The sequence below is a fragment of the Pan paniscus genome, chromosome 19 (assembly GCF_029289425.2).
Source record: "Pan paniscus chromosome 19, NHGRI_mPanPan1-v2.0_pri, whole genome shotgun sequence".
NCBI classification, from domain to species: Eukaryota; Metazoa; Chordata; class Mammalia; order Primates; family Hominidae; genus Pan; species Pan paniscus.
In genome coordinates this window covers 61001209-61021552 of record NC_073268.2, presented here as the reverse complement: position 1 = coordinate 61021552, position 20344 = coordinate 61001209, and the positions used below count along the sequence as shown (strand labels likewise).

Below are 20344 nucleotides of genomic sequence, written 5' to 3'. Positions count from 1 at the left end.
TGACCCTTTAAATGTGCCTGAGTTTTTAGGGGAAAGATGAACAGGAATATCATAAAGACAGAGGGAGTGGCTTAGAGACAGCTACAGAGAGCGCATTTAGAGACAGCTATAGAGACAGCTATAGTCCTTCCAATGGCGAAGGTGACCCAGCTCACTATTCTGTATGTCACTTCTTGTGATCATATCTTCTCCCTTGGTTGTGGTTGCACTGTGTATCATTCTTCCAGCCTCTGGGTATTTTCCCTCCCCTGTCCACGTGCCTTTCCAGATGTGTTTACATTTTCCAGCTCTCTCTGCAGCTGTGTTTCTGAGTTTCTGCCAAGCTCTGAGAGGATCATTTACTCATTGTCTCCCTCCCTCCAAACTTCATTAAGGACCAACAATTCTCCAACCCTGCAATAGAAACTCTAGAATCTAGAACCTCTCCCAACACAGGGAAGGACATTTTTGACAGAGGACTGTCCCTACCCTGGGATTTTCCTTCTTACTCCCAGACATCATCCCTCTTGCAGTCAGCTGGATGAAAGCACCACGTCTCTTCCCCTCTCCTCTTGAGTACCAGTTTCTGATCCCACTCCCAGCCTGCAAGTTGACTTTCTGAATTCATAGAGTCTTACAGTTTCCAGGTGGAGGGAAAAAAACAGGTTCATCACCCTAAAATGACATTCTGTAGGGTAATAGGGGACTTGGTCCTCCTCGGGGCTGTATCTGAGAGCATGCACCTCATTGCCTATTTCCCCTTCGTAGAAAACCGCTTATCAGGCCAGAACACTGAATACCAAAAGCATTGTGTTACATGAAAGCGATGATTCATGAGAACAGAAATGATATCCTGGAGTTTAGCATGGTCTTGCTCAGTTTATGAGTGGTAATTATTACTGAAATATCCCTCTGTGTTGAGACCCCTACAGGCTTACTTCTAGCTTGTTCTCTCGCTGGTCATCAGAGCATTTTCTTCACTTAACGTGAACATCCTTTAGCTCCCACGAAAGTTGTATATTGTCCAGATGTCTGACTCCTGGCTTGAGTAAAACAGAACCCAGGCTGGCCTTCCCAGCTTTACCAGCGGTAGAAGGGCCCAGGTTTTCAGCTCCAAAAGACAAGCATCTTCTCCTAAAGTGTTCTCACCTTTTCATGGGACTGGGCCAGTCTTCCCACCTGAGTCAGGTTTTTTTGTTGCTGTTTTTTTAAGACAGAGTTTCGCTCTTGTTGCCCAGGCTGGAGTGCAATGGCATGATTTCAGCTCACCGCAACCTCTGCCTCCCGGGTTCAAGTGATTCTCCTGCCTCAGCCTCCCAAGTAGCTGGAATTACAGGCATCCGCCACCATGCCCAGCTAATTTTGTATTTTTAGTAGAGATGGGGTTTCTCCACATTGGTCAGGCTTGTCTCGAACTCCCCACCTCAGGCGATCCACCCGCCTTGGCCTCCCAAAGTGCTGAGATTACAGGCGTGAGCCACCGTGCCCAGCCAGTCTTTTTTAAAAACAGAACCCGTGATTTAGAATATATAGCCCCATTGTCAAACCTAAATTTGTTCTTTTTATCACCATGACCGTTTCATGTAGAAAGCAATAATTCAGCCCCTCCAGGGCTGGTCCAGAAGTCACCCATTTCTATCACTTACATTTATAAAAGATCCTGTGCTAGTCACTGCTCACCAATGTGCCCCACGCTTAGACTTCATAACAAAACCCTCCTATTCACTAAGAATCTAGTCATTCTTCAGAGACGCCAAAAGTCTTCACCCTCTCTGATCGTTCATTTTGAAGGCAGCTAGATAATAACCATGGCCCTGAGTGAGATGGTAGGGCTGTTTGCTTTGGCATAAAAAAGAACATTTTGCTTTGGCATAACTTTCTCATGAACGAAATCTATCATTCCATCATGAGAAATAATTTCCAAAGAGTAAACCACCCTTGGGGTAAAGAAACACACTGAGGCATACGTGACAAATACTTTGCTGAGGATGGTTCTGGGAAAGAGTTGGGCAAGAGAATCAGGGAGCTGGGAGTGTTGGGGCGTGTGGGAGTGGCGGGAGGAAAGGGTGAGCGCTGAGAGAGAAAGGAAGTGCCTGGAGTCTGCCTCTGCCGCCCTGTGAAGTAAGGGCTTTGCCTCTGTGGAAGCCATCTCAGGCATCATTGAGAGGTGGGCAGGGCATGCCCAGGTGGGAGCTGAAGTTGGAGAGAGGCCTCTAGAAATCTGAGGGCAGCTTGAGGCTCTCGGAGGGGCTGAGGAGCATCCCGTAAAAGAGAAAAGGGAGACAGGATAAAGTACTTTTTTGTTTTTTTTTTGAGATGGAGTTTTTGCTCTTGTCGCCCAGGCTGAGGTGCAATGGCGCGATCTCTGCTCACTGCAACCTCCCAAATTCAAACAATTCTCCTGCCTCAGCCTTCCAAGTAGCTGGGATTATAGGTGCGTGGCACCACACCCGGCTAATTTTTGTATTTTTAGTAGAGATGGGGTTTCACCATGTTGGCCAGGCTGGTCTCGAACTCCTGACCTCATGTTCTGCCCGCCTTGCCTAATGTTATTTTTCATCCCTAGAGGATTCACCTCAAGAGCAACGCAGGGCAGGTATTTACACAGGTTAACTGCTTTTCCTGATTTGTGTGGCCCTAGGATCAGGTGTATCAAAAGACATGAAGATCATCCTGGGCAGCATAGTGACACCTCATCTTTACAAAAAAATTTAAAATTAGCCAGGCATACTGGTGCATGCCTGTAGTCCTAGTTACTCGGGAGGCTGAGGCAGGAGGATCACTTGAACCCAGGAGTTTGAGGCTGCAGTAAGCTATGATCAAACCACTGCACACCAGCCTGGGTGACAGAGTGAGACCCTATCTCTCAAAAAAAGGAAAAAAAAGGCCAGGCGTGGTGGCTCATGCGTGGTGGCTCATGCCTGCAATCCCAGCACTTTGGGAGGCTGAGCGGTGGTGGATCACCTGGGATCAGAAGTTCGAGACCAACCTGACCAACGTGGAGAAACCCCATCTCTACTAAAAATACAAAATCAGCTGGGCATGGTGACAGGCATCTGTAATCCCAGCTACTTGGGAGGCTGAGGCAGGAGAATCGCTTGAACCTGGGAGGTGGAAGTTGCAGTGAGCCAAGATCGCGCCACTGCACTCCAGCTTGGGCGATGAGCGAAACTCCATCTCAAAAAAAAAAAAAAAAAAGACATAAGGCAAATTTCTAAAGTGCCAGGGATCTGAGTAAAAAAAATTAGTCATTCCAACATCTACCTATTATGCCATTTCCATAATAAAAGCATCTGATCCCTTTCCAGAGCAGTGAGTTCTGACTTTGGTTAGATAGTCCAATCAGTCTGTAGACTATGACATGCTAAATCTATGCAAATGTCTTTAGGCAACAGCTACACTGAAACTATAGCTACCTTTCTGTGTACGACTTTCTCCCTTAGGACACAAATTTTGCTTCAGTCTCTTCCAGGATGTCAGGAGGTAGTCTGTCCATGATTTAAAATAGCTTCTATTGCAGTGGACCGGGCCAGCTCACAGGTTGATAAGGAAGGAGGCGCATTTTCACATTCCACTTCATGGTTTCCTGCCCTTGGTGTAGGTCCTCACAGAAAGGTAACTAGGACTCCAATTATCTTGCTTTAATCTTGGCATTTTAAATGTTTATGCAAAGAAAGTACAACTGACTCATTCATCTGATCACTTCCAAGAGGGAGAGGAAAGGCTCCGAGTCACCAGCCCAAGATCCCCAAGGGGCCAGTGCCCAGAGCCAGTCCTGTGAGCATAGCCAGAGGATGATGTCAGGGCTTCCCAAAGCAGGTCCTTGTCATCACACCCCCGACGCGTCTGCAGGGACAATAGCCAGCACACCGCTCTCCATCAGCTCCCAGCCAGCCTCATGCCGGGGAAGATTGGAGCGGAGGCCCAGGGTCACACCACGGAGCCAGGAGACTTGGTCATTCCAGAGGCAGTCAGATAAGGTGACCTTTGTCCCTCTCTGCATGGGCTTGGCTTGAACCAGGAAGGAGAGGGAGTGGCATGCCAGCCTTTCCACCCACACTCCTCCTACTCTGAGGAAGGTCCGCCTTTGCTTTCCCAGAAGGAACCGCTCAGGACCAACCAGTTTTTCTGGTTCTGGAGTTGCGCTGACCTTTGCATAGCTGACCAGAGGATAAACTGCCTCCCGGGTGGTCTGTTTATTTTTGATGATGTTAAACTTGAGACAAACAGATGCTCCTACCAAAAACAATAGCAACAATAACAGCAAGAAATTATTAATCACTTACACGTCAGGAACTGGGCCCAGTGCTTTCCATATGTTATTACCTAATCCTCGAAACCCTGAAATATAGCTATTATGATGATGATTCCCATTTTATAGGTGGGGAAACTGAGGCTCAGAGAGGTCAAATAACTTGCCAACTGTCACGCTATCCCTGAACTGGTAGAACCAAAAAGCAAACTCAAATGCGTCTGACTCCAGAACCCAGGGCCTTGTGGGCCACACCGAACACCACAGGAGGTGTTCGTGCCAAAAGGAAGCCACTGCTATGTACTTACAGGAGCCCCTCCACTGTTAAGGTTTTTCCCATCAACAGCGACGAGCTAAGTCTATAGCTGTGTGTGGGCTCCCTGCCCTTTCCCTCATCTTCTGCCCTGGCAGTGGCAAATCTAAACCAGTCACTTGTAGCCCTGAAAGAGTGGTGATTGACAGGGGCCCCCATGGTGAGATCTTGTGGCCTGGACAGCGACCAGTGGTCCTCAGTGCAGCTGTCAGTATGTTCTAACTTGGCACATTGTGCTTTTTAGATACCGGAGAGGAGTCATCATATTTGGGGCCTTGGCACTCATCCTGGTTGTTTACGCAGGTGTAAACCCGTACGCGGGATGTAGTTCCATGCACTCATGGTTTCCTCATTTCATTGACTTAAGCAAGGGAGACTCCTACAAGCAATGTCTCTCCAGGGGTTGGCTCCTAAAATAGCCCTCTCCCCTGGCTGAAAGCACTTCTTTGTCATCCTCCCCAACCCAAGCATGCTAATGGCCACTCTATCATTTCTCGTCCACGCGCCCCATCCTTTCATTGTCAGATGCGCCCCTCTCCCTTTCTGCTGTCCTGTCCACCGCTGACAGTCACTTCAGGCTCCATTCAATCCCACCTCCTCCGGGAGGCTTCTTGGACAACTTCGCATCGCTGTCTCCTCTCTGTAACCACCACCAGCACTCACCAAGCAGTCTGGCCCGTGACAGATTCTCTGATTGTGTCCCATCCAGATACAAGGATCTCCTTTCTCATGGTTTTCTGTCTCTTCTCTTAGCCATATCTTATCTGATCACACCTCAGCTTGTCTCTGCTCCTCTTAAAATGGGAAGGCTGGAGTTAAACGCAACAACTTAGGAATGCTCCGTCCAGCCCTGGGGAAAGGGGGATTGATTACCTACACCTTTATTCCAGATACTCAACTTCTAGACTTTTCGACATCATTCTTGTGCTTCGACCTGGGGTCACCAAATGCCAGGTGTCAGAGTGGAAAGGGCTGATTCACTGGTAGTAACTTCAGGGCTCCAACAATCTTTCCGCCCCTTTACTGAGGCAAGTCCAAATTAAATTCATCGGAACTCTCCCTTCCCAGAATCTCCTGCCTTCTTTGTTCCTCAAAAGCAAGATGTCACAGTCAGTCCCTCAGATCTCAAAAATTCAGCTATTTTGTGGAATTCTGGAGACACCCTTAGCATATGACCTATGTATACAAAGTAGGCTGGGCGTGGTGGCTCACGCCTGTAATCCCAGCACTTTGGGAGGCTACAGCAGGTGGGTCACAAGGTCAGGAGATCAAAACCATCCTGGCTAACACAGTGAAACCCTGTCTCTACTAAAAATACAAAAAATTAGCCAGATGTGGTGGCGGGTGCCTGTAGTACCAGCTACTTGGGAGGTTGAGACAGGAGAATTACTTGAACCCGGGAGGTGGAGGTTGCAGTGAGTCGAGATTGTGCCACTGCACTCCAGCCTGGGCAACAGAGCAAGACTCCATCTCAAAAAAAAAAAAAAAAAAAAAAAAGTAGAGATGTTGGTCATTTTCTGTGTTACCCCTGCCCTACCTATCCCCCAATCAACCAGGCAGGTTGATGATGTACCATAAACCACACAATGGCTTCACCTGCTGACTTCCAGGAAGGATGACTAATTCTGCCACCCCCTCTACCAGGTGAGTCTGAGATTCCAACGGCTGATACTGTGGTCCTAGTTCAGTCTCAAAATAACTGGGTAGACCTGACCTTACAATGTGTTCATTTATTAAAAAGAAATGAGAAGGCTGGGTGCAGTGGCTCACGCCTGTAATCCCAGCACTTTGGGAGGCCGAGGTGGGTGGATCACCTGAGGTCAGGAGTTCAAGACCAGCCTGGCTAACATGGTGAAACCCTGTCTCCACAAAAATACAAAAATTAGCTGGGCATGGTGGCGCATGCCTGTAGTCCCAGCTACTTGGGAGGCTGAGGCCAGAGAATCACTTAAACCTCGGAGGGGGGGGTTTCAGTGAGTTGAGATCATGTCACTGCACTCCAGCCTGGGTGACAGAGCAAGACTCCGTCTCAAAAAAAAAAAAAAAAAAAAAAAGAAAGAAATGAGAAAATGTGCCCTCTTCCTGAACTATTATGAAGTCTAACAAAGTTAGCTGTTTTTGCTATTGCTGCCACTGCTAGGTAAACTGCTCAGCCACCTGCTATTTTTATTATTTGCTCTCTCTCTACTTGAAACAATGAAATTAGGGTTTTGGGGTCATAAGAGGAGAAACCACCCTCTCTCCCCTTCTCTTAACATTTCCACCCATGTTAGAATATGTAGAAGATTTTGCAATTTGGTTAATTTCCTCTAATTTGTACACATCTGTGTGGAGAGATGTGTGGAGAGAGGAGGTTAATTTCCTCTAATTTGTACACATCCACCCTGTGTGGAGAGAGGAGGAGTCTTTGTCATGAGAAGTATCAGATCAGAGAAGGTCCACGTGCATTTAGACTGAAGGAAGTGGGCAGGGGAGGTGACATCACAAAGCGCTCAGACCGAGGGTCCTGCTGGGCAGAGAAGACTGGCTGCCCTGAGAGGCTGACAAAGTCACATGCAGGGTCTCTGAGAGTGTGAATGGCACTGGCCCGGGGCACGTGCCATGTGGATCCCAAGAAAATGCAGTGACTTCTGGAGTGCGGAACACTTAACCCCCTAACCCCCACCCACCCACCCACCTACTGCATGCCTACCTGGCCCTCAGTAATACACATGATCCTTTTTTTTTTTTTTTTTTTTTTGAGACACAGTCTTGTTCTGTCACCCGGGCTAGAGTTCAGTGGTGTGATCTCTGCTGACTGCAACCACTGCCTCCCGGGTTCAAGCAATTCTCCTGCCTCAGCCTCCCGAGTAGCTGGGATTACAGGTGCTCGCCACCATGTCCGGCTAATTTTTGTATTTTTAGTAGAGACGGGGTTTCACCATGTTGGCCAGGCTGGTCTCGAATTCCTGACCTCATGATCCACCTGCCTCGGCCTCCCAAAGTGCTGGGATTACAGGCATGAGCCACCGTGCCCAGCAACATTAGGCATTTTTCTAAGGTATGAATTTCTATGATGAACATGTATTACTTTTATATTCGTGGTAAAGCGATAATGACTTTTATAAATAACCCGTGGAGCAGAAATGCTCAGCCCCAAACCCTTCCCAGTTAGTGGGCCGCCCCATGGGCCTGTGACTGGAGTTTCCCCCTGCCCTGTCCTTGCACGGCCTCCTTCCTGATGTGACACTTGGATGCCTGTGAGAGGGCCTGTGACAGATGCCAGCAGTGGTGGCGATGACAAGCCCAAAGCCACATTTGTTCCATTACTTCCAGCTCCTCGTTGCCTTTGCAATCCCTGCTGTGAGAGCTCCTTTCTCTTATCTGCACAAGGCAAGAGTCAAAAGTTCTTGTCAGTGTGATTGCAGAATATCAGACTGGAAAACTTCCTGATAATACCTAAATTCCTTTAGCAGAGCAGTCCCTGGACTCGGGTCAGGAGAGCTATGTGGCTTCAGCACATTGTGTACTGTGCAGCTGGATAATAAACCAGATGAAATTTGGCAAATAAAAACGTAAGGGACATATAAGGATGTCATTCTAGTCCCATCTGGTGTGATAACCCCTCTCCCACACCAATTTGTCTGTTCCCTTAGCAAAACCATGCAGGCGGCTGAGGAAGAGTCTCTGCTTGTGTGAGCCATTGAGGAATTCCAAAATAGATACAAAGATATGAGGAATACAAAGAAATGCCAAATAATGAAAAATGAGGATCAAGCTGAGGTTTCTGAGACACATTTATGGCTTTTGTAAACAGTCATGCATTCGTTGAATGGCTCTTTGGGATGCACTGGTGACATTAGCTAATTCTGACATTTAGGAATTTAAACTTAGTAGCTGTCCTAGCTTATCCTTATTAACAAAGTTTGCTAAACATTGCGTGCTGTGCGCCCTGCTTTATGTTTGAAGATGATGCAAATGGCAGGCTGTCATCTCGATTCCATCTCTCATCGTAAAACCCGAGGGACACAGGCGCATGCTCCCACCACGTTTTCCTCTGGCCTCATTCTGCACCCAGCATTCCCTGTTCTTTCCTTTACCTTCCCCAGTTTAGTTTCAAAAACATGTGGGTTCCCAAAGAAAACAGGAAGAAATGCAGAAACATGAAAATAAAGTTTAACAAATGATGATAGACCTTTGATAGAGCACTCTTTCCTCCATGCCAAACAAACCGCTTTTTATAAACCAAATAATTTAAAGTATAGCTTCACTCTTACCTAAACTTAAAACAAACTGGAGAGAGAGAGGTGTACTTTTAATAGAAATGACACATCGAAGCATTTCCAAAAATGCCCTTTGATGCTCCTAAGCCACTGACCAAGTTCCTGGATTTCACCCCCTCAGGTAACCAGGTGAGTTTCTCCAAATCCACGGATGCTTTTGCCTTTGAAGAGGACAGCAGCAGCGATGGGCTTTCTCCGGATCAGACTCGAAGTGAAGACCCCCAAAACTCAGCGGGATCCCCGCCAGACGCTAAAGCCTCAGATACCCCTTCGACAGGTTCTCTGGGGACAAACCAGGTAAAAAACAAAACAAACAAACGAAAAAAGTAAAACAGCATCTCAGTGTATTATCGTTTCAGTCTTAACATCAACACTGTTAACAGCTGGTTTTGCTTAGAAAACGCAGAGATGTCCCTGGCTGCCACAGCATTTTGATGCCTCTTCTCACTCTATTCAGCGCAGGCCTCTGTGTGGGGTGACAAAAGCTCCAGAAAACACTGAAAGAGAACCTCCAGAACTACACCCTTTAATTTATCCATTAAGCATCTGCTCTGCCAAGCAGATACCTTTTATCTCCATTTTTATGGACAAACTAGCTAAGACTCAGTGAGATTGGATGACTCGCCAACAATCTCCCAGCTAGAAAGTGCCAGAGCAGGACTGATTCAAAGTTCACCATCTCTCTGTGCACTGAGGACTCACTACAGGGCTCCAGGGAGTGGAGAGAAGGAAATGCTGGCTCTCTCCAAGGCAGGGAGGCCCACGTTGCTTCTACTTTTAGCAGGTTTCTACCTAGCAAGCTGCAGCAAAATTCAGCCCCAACCCAACCATAACATTCACCTCTTTCTGTACAAATCTACAAACCCTTGAGCATGAGGAACATGTATTGAGAATACTCTTAAAGCACATTTATAAAGAATAATGATGATTATGGGCTGGGCACGGTGGCTCACGCCTGCAATCCCAGCACTTTGGGAGGCTGAGGCGGGCGGATCACCTGAGATCAGGAGTGCAAGACCAGCCTGGCCAACACGGTGAAACCCCGTCTCTACTAAAAATACAAAAATTAGCCGGGCATGGTGGTGCGTGCCTGTAATCCCAGCTACTTGGGAGGCTGAGGCAGGAGAATCACTTGAAACTGGAAGGCAGAGGTTGCAGTGAGCTGAGATCATGCCACTGCACTCCAGCCTGGGCAACAAGAGTGAAACTCCATCTCAAAGGGGGAAAAAAAAGAATAATGATGATTATGAACAACAGTTCCTGCTACATATTAAGTGCTCACTCTGGGCCGGGGACAGTGCCAAGTGCATCACAAAAGTTTCCTCATTTGAAATCAGAGACCCCTCCAAGTAGGTATCATCGAGGTTGATTCTGACAGAGAAGGAACTAAAGCTCTGTGAGGCCGAGCAACTGGGTGGGCTCTAGAAATATGGCAGAGTGTCAGCCACGCCGGGGAAATCCAGCCAGAGCAGAGGCATGGAGCCCTTAAGAGAGATGCACCCGGGCATCCACATATGAGGGGAAGGAGATGCGTAAGTGTGAAAGCCAGATGTGAGCTCTTCCAACTCTGTCTCTATCCAGAGAGCCCTTCAGACCCTCAGCCCCTTCCCTTTACCACTCCTGGCCTCACAGAAATTGTGCAATGAACTGAAATTAGATACATTTGAAAGCTGGGTTATTTTTTTCCCACTGAAAAGTACCATACAGATATTAGGGACAGTTAAAATAATTATCATTCAGTGCCTCGTTTCCCAAAACCATGCCAGTTACTGATCACCGTCATGCCTATCTTCACCCCATCAGAGCAAACCTAAAGCTGCCAAGGAGAAAAAGTGAAATGGGAGGAAAAAGGGAGGCATGGAAAGCTGAGCTGAGATACTTGTGTGTTTATTGTGCAAGAGTGTATAATCAAAGCATTTTTCCTTCCCCTGCATGCCACAGCTGGTCTTTGCAGCCAAATTTCTTTGATAACATCAAACGGTATATCAGATCATTTGTACACATTATTCTGACAGTAAATTCCTAAGCTTCTGATTTAAGAATGGTTTGAGGAAAAGGCAAGTTCTTTTCTGCTTCACCTTAGGAGAGGGGAAGAAGAGAACAAGCACCGAACAATGCCAGGCAAGATGCAAAAATCATTGTTTGTCATTTCTCCCGGCAATCATGTTTGACAGATGAGGACACTGAGGCTCTAAGAGAAAAGAATCCTTTGGGCCTTTGACAGGTGCCAGGCAGGGCTCAGGGAAGAACTGCAAAGCTCATTCCTAACCCCCCATGGAGAGATCATGGGCAGCCCTGGCTCCTTTTTGTCAGAGTTGAAACAGGAATATAGGAGAGAAAGAGAAAATAATTTTTCCCTTTACAGACTCTACCTCTGGTAAAGGTTTCTTATGACTTTATACACATGCACGCGCGCGCACACACAAACACACACACAGACTCACATATGTATACACACAAAACCACATATACATATACATGCCTGTGTGCACACATGTGCACACACACACACACGTATACACCTAACATGCACACACACATATATACACACATGCACATAAGCACGCATGCACGTACACACATACATGCACATATAAACACTCAGACACACACTTGGAGATACACACACACACTTCCAAACACACACTTTCCCTTTTTCTGCTAACATCCTTTTTATCTACCTTGTTCATTGTCCTACTTTCCCCCCAAATTCCTACACTCACTCTTCCCTGCTGCTCTTTTTCAATTGCATTATCAAGACAGGTGGACCTTGTCACACACAGGTGGAACGCCCACACACCGAGACCAGATGTCCCAGTTTGCCTAGAACAGACCAGTTTTGTACCTGTCTTTTGGAATCATTACTTAGAATGATTCCCTTTCTCTCTCAAAAGTGTTCTCAGCTGGATGATAAGTTTATATATATATATATGTATATATGTATATACACATAAACATATTTATATGTGTATACACATATACATATATATACACACACACATATATACACACATATACGTATGTGACTCCTCCCACTGAGGGAGTAGGCTGATATTTACTTGGGTGAGAAGCTAGGATGAAAGCAGCAGAGGTATATATACGGACTGTAACATTTCTGTGTCACACAACTTATTCCTGTATCTTCCTAATATCGGTAACATTTGGATTTCAGGATCTTGCTTCTGGCTCAGAAAATGACAGAAATGACTCAGCCTCACAGCCCAGCCACCAGTCAGATGCGGGGAAGCAGGGGCTTGGCCCCCCCAGCACCCCCATAGCCGTGCATGCTGCTGTAAAGGTACGGACACATCAGCCTCCAAGCCCTGCCTGAGCGCTCAGCTCACAGAGCCGACTTGGAGCAGAACTTTCTGAGTTAGGTCTGACAACACGAAGAGAGTTACACGGAGGACCCATGCAGAGGTTCAGCTCACTAGGAGGGTCACAAAACAGGAGATGAGAAATGGGTCACCATCCTTGCAGCACAGCAGAAGTCACCTCTGCCACGGAGAAGGCTGTGGGTTTGCATTTCTTTGGAATCACAGCCCAGCCAGCACGTTCCCCACTTAAAAGATTTCATAAGCTCACCTTTGAGGTAGACACAGCTGATTGTAAGGCAGGATTTGCAAGTTTCATAAAATAGGTATACAGCAGTTGAATTTTATGCAAGGGAAGTAGCCCTGAAAAGCTTGCATAATGTAAAACTTACATCATTCAAGCCAGTCTTCCGATGGAAATAAACACGGGGTTTCATTCATAGTAGGCAGGTAGCTAGAATCATTATAGCAAATGTTTAGTTTTCTCAGCATTATATCTTTTTGTTAATTTTAATTTTTATTTCAATAGTTTTGGGGGTGCAGGTGGTTTTTGGTTACACAGAGAAGTTCTTTAGTGGTGATTTTTTTTCTTTTTCTTTTTTCTTTTTTTTTTTTTTTTTTGAGATGGAGTCTCTCTCTGTTGCCCAGGTTGGAATACAGTGGCGCGATCTCAGCTCACTGCAACCTCCGCCTCCCAGGTTCAAGTGATTCTCCTGCCTCAGCCTCCCGAGTATCTGGGACTACAGGCTCCCGTCACCATGCCTGGCTAATTTTTTGTGTTTTTCATAGTGATGGGGTTTCACTGTGTTAGCCAGGATGGTCTTCATCTCCTGACCTCATGATCCACCTGCCTTGGCCTCCCAAAGTGCTGGGATTACAGGCGTGAGCCACTGCGCCCGGCCCTTTAGTGGCGATTTCGGAGATTGTAGTGCACCCGTCATCTGAGCAGTGTACACTGTACACAATATGGAATCTTTTATCCCTCACCCCACTCCCAATCTTCCCCCAATCCCCAAATTCCATTACATAATTCTGTGCCTCTGCATCCTCATAGCTTAGCTCCCACTTATAAGTGAGAACACATGATACTTGGTTTTCCATTCCTGAGTTACTTCACTTAGAATAATGGCCTGCAGCTCCATCCAAGTGGCTGCAAAAGACATTATTTTGTTCCTTTTTTATGGCTGAGTAGCATTCCATGTTGTATATGTACCACATTTTCTTTATCCACTTGTTGGTTGATGGGCACTTCGGTTGGGTCCACATCTTTGCACTTGCGGCTTGTGCTTCTATAAACACCAGCATCGCATCTCACAGTACACAGGCTGCTCTCTCTTCAGTTAATTGCCTGGTCATCATGTGGCCTTCTTTATAATGTTTTATCCCAAATAACTTCCCTTTGTGTTCCTTTTTTTTTCTTTTGAGATGGAGTTTCACTCTTGTTGCCCAGGCTGGAGTGCAGTGGCGTAATCTCAGCTCGTCGCAACCTCTGCCTCCCAGGTTCAAGTGATTCTCCTGCCTCAGCCTCCCCAGTAGCTGGGATTATAGGTGCACACCACCATGCCTGGCAAATTTTGTATTTTTAGTAAAGACGGGGTTTCTCCATGTTGGTCAGGCTGATCTTGAACTCCTGACCTCAGGTAATCCACCTGCCTCGGCCTCCCAGAGTGCTGGGATTACAGGCGTAAGCCGCCGTGCCTGGCCTATCCCAAATAACTTCCAACTGATTTGGGAACACGTTTTCTCAGCTCGAGTGCCACCACTTAATGAATGTTAGAATGACTCTTACAGGACTTAAAAAAGATTGTAAATTGAAGTAAAAATCAATGATATAGTAACAGTTTTATGGTCTAATGGATGATAGACACTTCAGTTTGCCAGTAAGGCTCCCCCACCAAGCCACAAGAGCTTGAACCCAGCTGACAATTCACTCAGCTCAACAGGTCAGAAATTATGTGACTATCAATGCATTTTGTTCATTGCAGGGGAAGGAGGAGGAGATGAGTCCCGTTATTTCTAAAGCTGAGTATAAAGAGAAATGTTATTCATATTTCTATCACGGTATTTAAATTTTGCATAATTTAAGTTAGCAGCGGAGCACGGTGGCTCACGCCTGTAATCCCAGCACTTTGGGAGGCCGAGGCGGGCAGATCACCTGAGGTCAGGAGTTCGAGACCAGCCTGGCCAATATGGTGAAAGCCCGTCTCTACCAAAAAATACAAAATTAGCCGGACGTGGTGGCGTGTGCCTGTAATCCCAGCTACTCAGGAGGCTGAGGCAGCAGAATCGCTTGAACCCAGGAGGCGGTAGTGGCAGTGACCCGAGATCGCAGTCACTGCACTCGAGCCTGGTCGACAGAGCGAGACTCTGTATATATTAAAAAAAAAAAAAATAGCAAAGCCTTCAACCTCACTGTAGTAGAAAGTATGATAGAAGCCCAGGAGATGAACAGATCACTTTCCGTGAAAAAGGCGATACTTACAGACACCCAGCTGGTCCCGGCAGGCTGGTTGTTTGTAGAAGAGCCATCATTTCTTCTGCTTGGTCAACAAACACAGAAACCTTAGTGTCCCCTGGGCTCAAAAAGAGAATAGTAATAGTAGCCTTTACCCCCAGACTATCCAGAGTAAATGCTCCGATTTCAGTATCTTCTGGAATGTGCTAAGGCAACATAGAGAAAAAAAGCTCCTGGACCTCCGACTTAGCTGCGGGACCCTGCCAGGGCTGCAGCTCCCATCCTCCTCAGACAAGGCAAGCCTCAGAATGAGGTGACAACAGCAGCTGGTCTGGAGCAGGCCAGGGCAGAGGTGGTTTCGGGAGCCCTGCAGAAACTCTCCAAGGACAGAAGACTGATTAACTAACTAGAATGCTAATCGATTAGTAAGCAGAGAGAAACGGAGCCACCAAACACACCCAGCTGCTTGTGTTCATTATTCATTAGTCGCCAGGAAGAAGTCTCTTTGGAAAACAAAAGAGCCTTTGGGGGTGCATTGCGCTGAGTCCAAGTGAGTTGTAAGCTCCTTTGGATAAGGTCACATTCAGATGTGTAGTTTGTGGTTGAAGTGGGGAACCTGCCAAGTCAGAATATGCTTGCCAGCTGTTCAGGAGCCCCCTCTTCTGGACACCGGTGGAAACACACTTTCCTTCCAATGTTCCCCCAAATCCTAGCTCACTCGTGGTCATGACATCCGTGTTCTTCATTTCAACCTTCTGTAATAAAGTCAGGGTTTGAAAATTACTTTTTTTTTGAGGCGGAGTCTCGCTCTATCACCCAGGCTGGAGTGTAGTGGCGCAATCTCGGCTTACTGCAACCTCCGCCTCCTGGGTTCAAGCTATTCTACTGCCTCACCCTCCCGAGAAGCTGAGACTACAGGCATCTACCACCAAGCCCGGCTAATTTTTTGTATTTTTACCAGAGACAGGGTTTCACCATGTTGGCTGGGCTGGTCTCGAACTCCTCACCTCAAGTGATGCGCCCACCTCCGCCTCCCAAAGTGCTGGGATTACAGGCATGAGCCACCGCGCCCGGCCTGAAAATTGCTTTTTTTTTAACCTGATAACAGGATGGACCCATTCCTTCCTAATGTACGAAGGTCTTTTATTTCAGGAGCAGGTTATAGACATAATTACCTGTTCATTGACTACCTGTTATTATTTCAATATTATCTTTTATAGTCTTTATATTGATTAGTGAGAGAAAAAGTAAAGAATATTTTCTCCAACTTGCAGATGAGGAAACTGAGATGTATTAAAGTTAAGTAATTGTACCACCAAAAATTTGTCTTATCTTCCAAGACTATACCCTTAACTTCCTGATTCAGTGTGTCCAAATCATGCAATACATGCTTTGGGTTCCAACTCTGGGAAGTGTTCCAGTTAGGTGGATAACCCTTCCCATAATAAGTAAAGTGTCCTTATTTCAAAAGGTGTTACTTCCTGATCTTTCATTGGTATTTGGCAGGCAGGCGAGAGGGTGTTCAGCAGGCAGATAGGCAAGGTTTATCTTACTTTCAGCACAAAGCAACAAATAACCACATTCTAGATTTTCAAAGAAAATCTTAGTTTTATCTTAGTTATGTCATTAATAAGTCAACTTATTAAGTGTTTAACTAAAAGTGACTGCACATATGCATATGAAAGTTCTTTTTTTTTGAGATGAAGTTTCGCTCTTGTTGCCCAGGCTGGAGTGCAATGGCGTGATCTCGGCTCACTGCAACCTCTGCCTCCCAGGTTCAAGCGATTCTCCTGCCTCAGTTTCCCAAGTAGCTGGGATTACAGGCGCCTGACACCACACCTGGCTACTTTTTGTATTTTTTGTAGAGAAGGGGTTTCACCATGTTGGTCAGGCTAGTCTCGAACTCATGACCTCAGGTGATCCACCCACCTCGGCCTCCCAAAGTGTTGGCATTGGCATTACAGGTGTGAGCCATTGCTCCCAGCCATGAAAGAACTTTCTACAAGTAGTCTCAAGATCAGAATGCAGCCTTTGTTAGGTCATCAGTTGGTTTTAGGTTAGGAGAATGCACTCATTGAAACACAGGATTACATTTTGCTGTACTCCAGAAAGGAAAAACTCTGGAGCTGCTTCTAAGATTCAACATTCCCCGTCTAAGGAGTGTCCTTCCAGTGTGATACATTTGCAATGGATTTGTTCATTAGCAACGTTAGTGTCCTAGGAGCTCTTTGTACATCATGCCTTTGCTATATTATATTTCTGAGATCCAAGAATGGCCATCAGACAAAACTGCCTCACAACGTGTCCATGATGCAAAATCATTCTCAGCCATCACCTAAAGCACATGCCATTTCCTCATCCTCTTTGCAGTCCAAATCCTTGGGTGACAGTAAGAACCGCCACAAAAAGCCCAAGGACCCCAAGCCAAAGGTGAAGAAGCTTAAATATCACCAGTACATTCCCCCAGACCAGAAGGCAGAGAAGTCCCCTCCACCTATGGACTCAGCCTACGCTCGGCTGCTCCAGCAACAGCAGCTGTTCCTGCAGCTCCAAATCCTCAGCCAGCAGCAGCAGCAGCAGCAACACCGATTCAGCTACCCAGGGATGCACCAAGCTCAGCTTAAGTAAGTCCGGCAAGGCTGGGAGGGTGGCTGTGGGCAGAGGTTGGGAAGGGTGTCTATTAATATCTATCTGCCAGCACCATGGGGCCTAGCAAGTCCTGTATTGCACCATTTCCTCATCCAGTATGTTTGGAAGGTGACTCAATTTAGAAACTATGCACACCTTTTCAGAGCCATAAGACTGGGAGGAAGCAAATACAGGGCCCTCTTTATCTGCAGATGTATTCCAAACCCTCAGTGGATCCCTGAAACCTCAGAGAGTACTGAACTCTACATATACTGTATTTTTCTTAGGCATATATACCTATGATAAGGTTTCACTTATAAATTAGGCACAGTGAGAGAATAACAATAATAGCTAGCAATAATGTAGAACAATTATAGCAAGATACTGTAATAAAAGGTATCTGGATGTGGTGGTTTCTCTCTCAAAATAACTTGTACTGGACACAACTATTTTTGAACTGCAGTTGACCTCAGGTAACTGAAATCTCATAAAGTGAAACCGCCAATAGGTGGAGGGGCTACTATAAATCAATGCCCTTGACAAGAGGCCCCTTTGGGGAAAAGGAAAGTATTAGCACTTTCAAGTTGGACTATGGAAAGTCTAAGAATGTGATATTGGAATTATGAGCAATTCCGATGCCCTTCTGCTTTTGGAAGGAACAGGGCTGAGCAGCTGACAGACACCCTCAAAGATTGACTCCTGAGCCCAGGTTGTGTGACCACATTGCTAGGTCACCTTTTATTTTTTTAAATATATTTATTTATTTATTCATTTATTTTTTCGAGATGGAGTTTCACTCTTGTTGCCCAGGCTGGAGTGCAATGGCGCGATCTTGGCTCACCGCAACCTCCGCCTCCCAGGTTCAAGCGATTCTCCTGCCTCAGCCTCCCTAGTAGCTAGGATTACAGGCATGCACCACCACGCCCGGCTAATTTTGTATTTTTAGTAGAGACAGGGTCTCTCCACGTTGGTCAGGCTGGTCTCAAACTCCCAACCTCAGGTGATCCACCCGCCTCGGCCTCCCAAAGTGCTCGGATTACAGGCATGAGCCACCGTGCCTGGCCAGGTCACCCTTTAAATTGTCAATATCCCCACATATAAAGTTGAGATGTAGATTCCTCCTGTGTCATCCTCAGACTATATACTAGCAATTATGCTGAGCACTAAATGCAACCAAGCTTCACCAGGTGTGTTTTGCCTCCCCAGGACAGAGCATCAGCTGAATCACAGGTGGATGTGTCCTCTTTCATATGCCACAGTCCCTGCCACTCCCTCTTATCTCCCTAAACAAAGTTCAGATGTCACACACCGCTTACCATCTAGCCGGCAGTGTTGTTTATCCTCGCCCTGGTCTCTTCTGCTGGTTTATTACATGCCTGACCCTTGCAGGCAATCACTTTGGGATCCGATCTAAATGCAAGTTATCCCACCAATATTTGATTGTACTTGAAATGCCTCTTTGTTTGTTTTTTAGGGAACCAAATGAACAGATGGTCAGAAATCCAAACTCTTCTTCAACGCCACTGAGCAATACCCCCTTGTCTCCTGTCAAAAACAGTTTTTCTGGACAAACTGGTGTCTCTTCTTTCAAACCAGGCCCACTCCCACCTAACCTGGATGATCTGAAGGTATAGGATTTGACATGAGTTTCTTTCTTTTTTTAAACAAATACAACAGTATGTTGTTAACATCACCACGACCAACTGATATCTGGAGTAAGAGAGTGGGAGGGGAAGAAGACTATAGGAAACACTGAAGGAGGTGACAGAATTTATCCTGCTGTGGTTGAACACCCCAGTTGTCTAGTCCATTTTATGCAGCCGTAACAGGATACTGGAAACTGGGAAATTTGAAAAGAAAAGGAATTTATTTCTCACAGTTCTAGAACTGAGAAGTCCAAGGACATGGCACGAGTATCTGGCAAATGCCATCCCATGGTAGAAGGGCAGAAGGTGGAAGGGCAAGAAAGGGCAAGAGCCCTTTCTTTTGAGATAGAGGGAAAAGACAAACTTTATGTTTATTTTACCATAGCAAAAAATAATTTTTAAGTAGGCTATTTCTAGATAAGAGTAAGACAGGAGACAAGTGAGACAGGAGATGCTTTAGCCAAAGAGAAACATGATCCAGATATGATACTGCCATCTGTCAGACCCCTCAAAACCCACTTTTGGGAGGCTGAGGCAGGTGGATCCCTCTAGATACACATGCTCAGAATCATTGGCTGGTGAGAGTTACGATAATTAGTATAGGTATAAGGAGATGATGATGATGATGGTGCCTACCTTTTTTTTTTTTTTTTTTTTTTGAGATGGAGTCTTGCTCTGTCATCCAGGCTGGAGTGCAGTGGCACAATCTCGGCTCACTGCAAGCTCTGCTTCCCGGCTTCAAGCGATTCTCCTGCCTTAGCTTCCCTAGTAGCTGGGACTACAGGCACCTACCACTACACCCAGCTAATTTTTGTATTTTTAGTAGAGACAGGGTTTCACCAGTTGGCCAGGCTGGTCTCGAACTCCTGACCTCAGGTGATCCACCGGCCTTGGCCTCCCAAAGTGCTGGGATTACAGGCATGAGCCACCCTGCCCAGCCCCTACCAATTTTTTTTTTTTTAAATATAAACCATCTGTCATTCATTCTGTGTAGATTTGCTTTAATTTTCACCCTGCAAGATAAGTTTTGTCTCCCCAATTTAAAAAGTGAAAATAAAAACCAGAATCATAAAGAGGTCAAATGATAGGCAGTTTAACCAGCTTATGAATGACAAAACTGAGGCTTGAAGCTAAATAACTTATTTCAAGGGCTTTGCTATTGTATGAGACATGAGTGGAAAGAGAGAGATGGGCAGGAGAGAACATGGCTGGACTTGACCACTCACTGTGTGTATGGGGAGAGGCGCCATCTGAGTCCTGGGAGAGTGACATCAATGACAGAAAGAGGGAGAGTAGAATGAGGAGTTGATGTGAAGGGACAGTGGCAAGTTCATTCAGTTTGGGAAAGTCAAGTCGCAGGTACCAGCAGGACAACCGAGAGAAAAGTCATCCATTTCCATCAGTAAGAATTAGCCAGGCTGTCTTGTCAGGGGTGGGAAAAGAAATTTCAGAATCATGTGCAATGTGTGGAGCATTGAACCTAGAAGGGTGAATG

General features: G+C 46.1%; 1 protein-coding gene across 1 annotated transcript in view; it reads left to right on the top strand.

Annotated features, from left to right (window-relative positions):
- MYOCD (myocardin) overlaps nt 1-20344 on the top strand; it is a 100207-nt gene that overhangs the window by 61322 nt on the left and 18541 nt on the right. The window contains exons 6-9 of the mRNA XM_003829385.4: nt 8928-9103; nt 11979-12104; nt 16946-17199; nt 18678-18831. Of these exons, the coding sequence (XP_003829433.1) occupies nt 8928-9103; nt 11979-12104; nt 16946-17199; nt 18678-18831 (710 nt within the window). The remainder of the gene's footprint in view (nt 1-8927; nt 9104-11978; nt 12105-16945; nt 17200-18677; nt 18832-20344) is intronic.